Here is a 10000-nt window from a genome sequence, read left to right as displayed (position 1 = left end):
ACAGACACACACACAGACAGACACACAGACAGACAGACACACAGACACACACACACACACACACACACAGACAGACACACAGACAGACACACACACAGACAGACACACAGACAGACACACAGACAGACAGACACACAGACAGACAGACACACAGACAGACACAGACAGACACACAGACAGACACACAGACAGACACACAGACAGACAGACACACAGACAGACACACAGACAGACACACAGACAGACACACAGACACACATACAGACAGACAGACACACAGACAGACAGACACACAGACAGACACACAGACAGACACAGACAGACACACAGACAGACACACACACACACAGACAGACACACAGACAGACAGACAGACACACAGACAGACACACACACACACACACACACACAGACAGACACACAGACAGACAGACACACAGGCACACAGACAGACACAGACAGACAGACAGACAGGCACACAGACAGACACAGACAGACACACAGATAGACAGACAGACAGACAGACACACAGACAGACAGACAGACAGACACACACACACACACAGACAGACACACAGACAGACAGACACACAGACAGACACACACACACACACACACACACAGACAGACAGACAGACACACAGACAGACAGACACACAGGCACACAGACAGACACAGACAGACACACAGACAGAAAGACACACAGGCACACAGACAGACACAGACAGACAGACAGACAGACAGACAGGCAGACAGACAGACACAGACAGACACACAGATAGACAGACAGACAGACAGACACAGACACACACACAGACAGACAGACACACAGACAGACACACACACAGACAGACAGACACACAGACAGACACACAGACAGACAGACACACACACAGACAGACACACAGACAGACAGACAGACAGACACAGACACAGACAGACACACAGACACACACACAGACACACAGGCACACAGACAGACAGACACAGACAGACAGACAGACAGACAGACACACACACAGACAGACACACAGACAGACAGACAGACAGACACAGACAGACAGACACACAGACAGACACACAGACAGACAGACACACAGACAGACACACACACACACAGACAGACACACAGACAGACAGACAGACAGACACAGACACAGACAGACACACAGACACACACACAGACAGACACACAGACACACAGGCACACAGACAGACAGACACAGACAGACAGACAGACAGGCAGACAGACAGACACAGACAGACACACAGATAGACAGACAGACAGACAGACAGACACAGACACACACACAGACAGACAGACACACAGAAGACACACACACAGACAGACAGACACACAGACAGACACACAGACAGACAGACACAGACAGACACACAGACAGACAGACAGACAGACACACACACAGACAGACACACAGACAGACACACAGACAGACACACAGACACACAGGCACACAGACAGACAGACACAGACAGACAGACAGACACACACACAGACAGACACACAGACAGACAGACAGACAGACACAGACAGACAGACACACAGACAGACACACAGACAGACAGACACACAGACAGACAGACACACACACAGACAGACACACAGACAGACAGACAGACAGACACAGACACAGACAGACACACAGACACACACACAGACAGACACACAGACACACAGGCACACAGACAGACAGACACAGACAGACAGACAGACAGGCAGACAGACAGACACAGACAGACACACAGATAGACAGACAGACAGACAGACAGACACAGACACACACACAGACAGACAGACACACAGAAGACACACACACAGACAGACAGACACACAGACAGACACACAGACAGACAGACACAGACAGACACACAGACAGACAGACAGACAGACACACACACAGACAGACACACAGACAGACACACAGACAGACACACAGACACACAGGCACACAGACAGACAGACACAGACAGACACACAGACACACAGGCACACACACAGACAGACACACAGACAGACACACAGACAGACACACAGACATACAGACAGACACACAGACAGACACACAGACAGACACACACACACACACACAGACAGACACACAGACAGACACACACACACAGACAGACACACAGACACACAGACAGACACACACACACAGACAGACACACAGACACACAGACAGACACACACACACAGACAGACATCAGAAAGAGCAGAGTTCGATGTTCTCGTCGTCTCTGAGATCATATGGTTGATGCACGTCAATATCTCTCAAAAGTCTCTGATTGCCCTCAACATCTCTGCAAGCGAGCAGAACTACAGCACAAAATATCACTCACACACACACACACACACACACACACATACACACAAAGAAAGATAATGCCCTCGAGCACACACACATACACATACACACACACACACAACGAAAGATAATGCCCTCGAGCACACACACACACACACACACACACAAAGAAAGATAATGCCCTCGAGCACACACACATTTAATGTCACACTCCGCTTTGAGTTTATTCTCTCTGAAGCGGTTCATTTTAACATGGGTGTTGGCGGTAATTGTGTATAACGTGTGTCGGGACTGAACCTTCACTGCTTTAACAATGTAAATCTACAGCAGCTTTCACTGGTATACTCTAAAAAAACACATTTTTCGGAACAAAGATTATTAGAGTTTGTTTTACAAGAAAATAGTATATCTAAATCTAGATAATATATATTACAAGATAATATATCAGTCTTTCATCTTCAAAATTTCATGCCTAAATCAATGTATAACTTGTCGTTTCTTTGTACATATTTTTGAAATTCACTAGCAATTTCTTCACCAAATCCTACCTCAATTTTTTTTTCAGTGTAATCTACATGTTTTTTTGGGGGGGTCTATTGAAAGAATTGGTTCTAATTTCCTTAATATCAATGTAAAATCCCTTACCTAACAATGACATCACTCTACAGGAAGTGACATCATTTTGGAGGGAAATCAACAGCACAAACATTAGGACGTGTTATCAATAAAACTGATGGATTCTGTGATGTTACTGCAGTCGTTTGGGGAAGCAGAGGATATTATCAAATATAAAAATTAACTTCAAGTTAAAGTCCTCATGCAAATTAAATTTAGCTCTTTATTTACATCCGGTTCATTTTGTGTACATTATCAAGTTATAATTAATAAAGTTTTTTTTTTTTATTTAATAAAACTTTTAATACATTTTTTGTGTGTGATCATACTGTGAAATATTGTGACCATTGAAAGAAATGCCTCCAGGATTGCGGTGTCTGACCTTCGTTCTCGTCCTTGATGGGGAAGCAGAGTATGTTCCTGGTCCTGAAGCCCGTGCTGTCGTCCACACCGCGGTAAAACAGAGGATGGGAATACGCATCCTTGATGTTGAGGATCTTCCCAGTGGTGGCGACATGACCAGCGATTCCCTGATCCGCCGGGATACGAAACTCCTTCTGTTTATTACAGAGAGAGAGACACTTACTCAGCTCTATAAAAACACATACTGTACACACACACACACACACTCTCTCTCTCTCTCTCTCTCTCTCTCTCTCTCTCTCTCTCTCTCTCTCTCACACACACACACTCACTCTCTCACACACACACTCATCGCACCTCGTCATCGCTCACGACTCCTCCATCAAACACTTTGGCCACCAGTTCATGACTGACTCGATCCAGTAGGAACACAGAACAACTGAGAGATAAAGAGAGAAAACACTAAAATAACACTGTGAAACCTGAATAAATAAATCTGTTTCATCTCTGTCTGCATTAGACGTCTGTGTGTGTGTGTATAATCTGTTTGATTAAATGTTACAATATTTGACTGGAGGTAATTGATATTTATGAGGCTGCTGTTCTTGTCATGTGAACAGTTGCAAGGCTGGAATTGGTTTGGACGAAACCCAAAACGATCAGAGGCGTAATTAAGCGTGTGTGTGTGTGTGAGAGTGTGTGTGTGTGTGTGTGTGTGCCTCACATCTCAGCGTTGCTCAGGTTTCTGGCCTCGACGATGATCTCCTGCAGTAATACAGACACGTCATCTGAACGAGAGAGAGACACACAGTTAAATAACTGCATCATTCCTCATGAAGTCTTTAAATGTGAAGCTGCTTCATCACACGGAGTCACAGCTTCATCCCGCATCCACACGAAAGCTGAAAGCTGTTTAATCTCGACGTGAAAACCTTCTATAATGTGACTGGAATCTATTTATGAGTTTGATTTTATTGCTGTAATCTTTTATTACATTAACCAGCATTAAATGACTGAATAACTATTGATGAAAGATGCGACAGCAGCCTGTATCAAACTACAGATAAACATTACCCATCATCCCACACGGCGTCGATGTCATCAGCGAAATGACTTTTAGATATTTATATATACTCATATATTCAACTTTGTATAATGAGCTGGTGATAATGTAGATACATTTTGCAAAAAAAATCAAGTAGTTTATATTTTGAGGTGATGACAGATGACATATAATGAAGACAAACAAGTTATAAAAAGACATAATAATGTCACAGATGATTCATTCACAATCAGACTATGAATATGAATTATGAGAGTAAATGTTAAACATTCAGATTTATTCATGCGAGTTTGACTCACCAAGGTGTGTGAAGAGATTCTTAGCCACTTGAAGAAGAGCCTGAAGAAAGATAAGAGTCAAACATCAAGAACGACACAATGACAAATGTGTGTGTGTGAGTGTGTGTGTGTGTGTGAGGTGTGTAAGTGTGTGAGTGTGTGTGTGTGAGTGTGTGTATGAGGGTGTGTAAGTGTGAGTGTGTGTGTGTGTGTGTATGTTTGTGTGTGTGACCAGATCAGATGTTGGACCTGCGCCTAGACACGACCACAACGCATGATGTAGTCAGCCGGATCCGGGCCGTATCCAGATCAGATGTTGGACCTGCGCCTAGACACGACCACAACGCATGATGTAGTCAGCCGGATCCGGGACGTATCAAGATCAGATCCAAGCCGTGTCTAGGCGCAGGTCCAACATCTGATCTGGATACGGCCCGGATCCGGCTGACTACATCATGAGTAGTGGTCGTGGTTAGGCGCAGGTCCTCCATCTGATCTGGTCACACACACAAACATACACACACACACACACACACACACACACTCACACTTACACACCCTCATACACACACTCACACACACACACTCACACACTTACACACCTCACACACACACACACACTCACACACACACATTTGTTGGTGGACCTGCGCCTAGACATGAGCATCAACTCATGATGTAGTCAGCCGGATCCGGGCCGTATCCAGATCAGATGGAGGACCTGCACCTAGACACGACCACAACACATGATGTAGTCAGCCGGATCCGGGCCGTATCCAGATCAGATGGAGGACCTGCGCCTAGACATGACCACAACTCATGATGTAGTCAGCCGGATCCGGGCCGTATCCAGATCAGATGGAGGACCTGCACCTAGACACTACCACAACTCATGATGTAGTCAGCCGGATCCGGGCCGGATCCAGATCAGATGGAGGATCTGCGCCTAGACACGACCACAACTCATGATGTAGTCAGCCGGATCCGGGCCGTATCCAGATCAGATGGAGGACCTGCGCCTAGACACGACCACAACGCATGATTTAGTCAGCCGGATCCGGGCCGTATCCAGATCAGTTGGTGGACCTGCGCCTAGACACGACCACAACTCATGATGTAGTCAGCCGGATCCGGGCCGTATCCAGATCAGATGGAGGACCTGCGCCTAGACAGGACCACAACGCATGATTTAGTCAGCCGGATCCGGGCCGTATCCAGATCAGATGGAGGACCTGCGCCTAGACACGACCACAACGCATGATTTAGTCAGCCGGATCCGGGCCGTATCCAGATCAGTTGGTGGACCTGCGCCTAGACACGACCACAACGCATGATGTAGTCAGCCGGATCCGGGACGTATCAAGATCAGATCCAAGCCGTGTCTAGGCGCAGGTCCAACATCTGATCTGGATACGGCCCGGATCCGGCTGACTACATCATGAGTAGTGGTCGTGGTTAGGCGCAGGTCCTCCATCTGATCTGGTCACACACACAAACATACACACACACACACACACACACACACACTCACACTTACACACCCTCATACACACACTCACACACACACACTCACACACTTACACACCTCACACACACACACACACTCACACACACACATTTGTTGGTGGACCTGCGCCTAGACATGAGCATCAACTCATGATGTAGTCAGCCGGATCCGGGCCGTATCCAGATCAGATGGAGGACCTGCACCTAGACACGACCACAACACATGATGTAGTCAGCCGGATCCGGGCCGTATCCAGATCAGATGGAGGACCTGCGCCTAGACATGACCACAACTCATGATGTAGTCAGCCGGATCCGGGCCGTATCCAGATCAGATGGAGGACCTGCACCTAGACACTACCACAACTCATGATGTAGTCAGCCGGATCCGGGCCGGATCCAGATCAGATGGAGGATCTGCGCCTAGACACGACCACAACTCATGATGTAGTCAGCCGGATCCGGGCCGTATCCAGATCAGATGGAGGACCTGCGCCTAGACACGACCACAACGCATGATTTAGTCAGCCGGATCCGGGCCGTATCCAGATCAGTTGGTGGACCTGCGCCTAGACACGACCACAACTCATGATGTAGTCAGCCGGATCCGGGCCGTATCCAGATCAGATGGAGGACCTGCGCCTAGACAGGACCACAACGCATGATTTAGTCAGCCGGATCCGGGCCGTATCCAGATCAGATGGAGGACCTGCGCTTAGACACTACCACAACTCATGATGTAGTCAGCCGGATCCGGGCCGTATCCAGATCAGATGGAGGAACTGCGCCTAGACACGACCACAACGCATAATGTAGTCAGCCGGATCCGGGCCGTATCCAGATCAGATGGAGGACCTGCGCCTAGACACGACCACAACTCGTGATGTAGTCAGCCGGATCCTGGCCGTATCCAGATCAGTTGGTGCACCTGCACCTAGACACGACCACAACACATGATGTAGTCAGCCGGCTCCGGGCCGTATCCAGATCAGATGGAGGACCTGCGCCTAGACACGACCAGAACTCATGATGTAGTCAGCCGGATCCGGGCCGTATCCAGATCAGTAGGTGGACCTGCGCCTAGACACGACCAGAACTCATGATGTAGTCAGCCGGATCCGGGCCCTATCCAGATCAGATGGAGGACCTGCGCCTAGACACGACCACAACTCGTGATGTAGTCAGCCGGATCCGGGCCGTATCCAGATCAGTTGGTGGACCTGCGCCTTGACACGACCACAACTCATGATGTAGTCAGCCGGATCCGGGCCGTATCCAGATCAGATGGTGGACCTGCGCCTAGACACGACCACAACTCATGATGTAGTCAGCCGGATCCGGGCCGTATCCAGATCAGATGGTGGACTTGCGCCTAGACACAACCACAACACATGATGTAGTCAGCCGGATCCGGGCCGTATCCAGATCAGATGGTGGACCTGCGCCTAGACACGACCACAACACATGATGTAGTCAGCCGGATCTGGGCCGTATCCAGATCAGTTGGTGGACCTGCGCCTAGACACGACCACAACTCATGATGTAGTCAGCCGGAACCGGGCCGTATCTAGATCAGTTGGTGGACCTGCGCCTAGACACGACCACAACGCATGATGTAGTCAGCCGGATCCGGGCCGTATCCACATCAGATGGTGGACCTGCGCCTAGTCACGACCACAACGCATGATGTAGTCAGCCGGATCCGGGCCGTATCCAGATCAGTTGGTGGACCTGCGCCTAGACACGACCACAACGCATGATGTAGTCAGCCGGATCCGGGCCGTATCCACATCAGATGGTGGACCTGCGCCTAGACACGACCAGAACTCATGATGTAGTCAGCCGGATCCGGGCCGTATCCAGATCAGTTGGTGGACCTGCGCCTAGACACGACCAGAACTCATGATGTAGTCAGCCGGATCCGGGCCGTATCCAGATCAGATGGAGGACCTGCGGCTAGACACGACCACAACGCATGATGTAGTCAGCCGGATCCGGGCCGTATCCACATCAGATGGTGGACCTGCGCCTAGACACGACCACAACGCATGATGTAGTCAGCCGGATCCGGGCCGTATCCAGATCAGTTGGTGGACCTGCGCCTAGACATGACCAGAACTCATGATGTAGTCAGCCGGATCCGGGCCGTATCCAGATCAGTTGGTGGACCTGCGCCTAGACACGACCAGAACTCATGATGTAGTCAGCCGGATCCGGGCCGTATCCAGATCAGATGGAGGACCTGCGCCTAGACACGACCACAACTCATGATGTAGTCAGCCGGATCCGGGCCGTATCCAGATCAGTTGGTGGACCTGCGCCTAGACACGACTACAACGCATAATGTAGTCAGTCGGATCCGGGCCGTATTCAGATCTGATGGAGGACCTGCGCCTAGACACGACTACAACGCATAATGTAGTCAGTCGGATCCGGGCCGTATTCAGATCTGATGGAGGACCTGCGCCTAGACACGACCACAACTCGTGATGTAGTCAGCCGGATCCGGGCTGGATCCAGATCTTATGGAGGACCTAGACTCGACTAGACTAGACTCTCCCCTGTGAAGACCATCGGCACTGATCGACGCGACAACCATCGGCACTGATCCTCAACAAACTAGTCTCCATGTGTGTGAGTGTGTGTGTGTGTGAGTGTGTGTGTGTGTCAGTATGTATATATATATATATACCTGCTTCAGCTGCAGTGATGAGCACTAAAGCATTTGCATTACGGAAGTCTTAAAGGTACAGTAGCAGAAACGTATTCTCACCTGACACTCAAACTTGAGCTTCTGCTCCTTCTGGAAGGCCAGTGTGCTGGTGAGAACTGTCGACGTGTAACAGAAACAGTGTTGAATCACGTGCTCGTCGGCGTCCGTGTACCTGAAAACACACCGGGAACACACACAATAGTACTGCATCAAAAACACATACAAATTATGATTAAATCTGAGGTCAAGAGGTCAAACTAAATATTATATGAGCCTTTTCATTTTACACACACACACACTCACTCACACACACACCACAGCGTTTAAATGTCCTCTAGAACTGAAATATGAAAAGAACGACAGAACGAAATGAGACAAAGAGATGGAGAGATGAAACCGAGAGAAATTCAATATGAAATATCAAACGGTCAGATCTCGGCGTGAGGAATTTCATTTCCTTTATCAACGCGAGACGCCACGTTCAGTCCAAATGCGCACACACACACACACACACACACACACACACACTCAATCTCCGTCTGCATCGTGTCATTCGTTCAGACGCCAGAGTTTATTAGCACACAAACTCTGATAAAAATCTGATGGAATACCAGTCAAAAGTTTTAAAAGTAGAAACTGTGATACACTACAATTCAAAAGTTTGGTGTCAGTAAAATTATATAATATATGCTTTAATACTTTTATTTGACAGGGATGCATTAAATTGATCTAAAATTTTTGCACATGAACACAAACAGGTTCAACTATAATAGCTAAAAATAAATATTATATGAGCTGTTTCATTGTACTTTCTATCAAAACTTGGGATGTGTGAATACTGTTTAAAACCATGATTTATGGGTTTTTGTAATTTGTTGCAGCAATAAACGTTTAAAAGAAAACATCAATGAACATCTAGGTCAAAAGTTAATTAAAAATAGAACAGAATGGGTTACAAATTGATCTTAAATTAAGTTCAAAACTTTCACATTGATTATTTTTTCACAAATATATATTCTAATATTACCATAAATGCTAGTATATACAGTATAATATATAATAAAATTTGATATAAGTGACAGTAAAGACATTTTCAATGTTACACGAGATTCTATTTCAAATAAATGTTCAGATT

The 10000-nt window shown here is 47.5% G+C and overlaps 1 protein-coding gene across 1 annotated transcript in view; it reads right to left on the bottom strand.

The window, feature by feature from the left end:
- The window catches only part of LOC130085483 (cGMP-dependent 3',5'-cyclic phosphodiesterase), a 166014-nt gene that overhangs the window by 28216 nt on the left and 127798 nt on the right, over positions 1-10000 (bottom strand). Inside the window, exons 14-18 of the mRNA XM_056251255.1 lie at positions 8926-9037; positions 4668-4707; positions 4030-4093; positions 3663-3744; positions 3325-3499 (exon numbers count right to left, since the gene is read on the bottom strand). Coding sequence (XP_056107230.1) covers positions 3325-3499; positions 3663-3744; positions 4030-4093; positions 4668-4707; positions 8926-9037 — 473 coding nt within the window. The remainder of the gene's footprint in view (positions 1-3324; positions 3500-3662; positions 3745-4029; positions 4094-4667; positions 4708-8925; positions 9038-10000) is intronic.

Source organism: Rhinichthys klamathensis, unplaced genomic scaffold, assembly GCF_029890125.1.
Source record: "Rhinichthys klamathensis goyatoka isolate OS25496 unplaced genomic scaffold, OSU_Roscu_1.1 h1tg000080l_1, whole genome shotgun sequence".
Classification (NCBI taxonomy): domain Eukaryota; kingdom Metazoa; phylum Chordata; class Actinopteri; order Cypriniformes; family Leuciscidae; genus Rhinichthys; species Rhinichthys klamathensis.
Note: the sequence above shows the minus strand (reverse complement) of the source record. Positions and strands in the feature narration are given on the sequence as shown.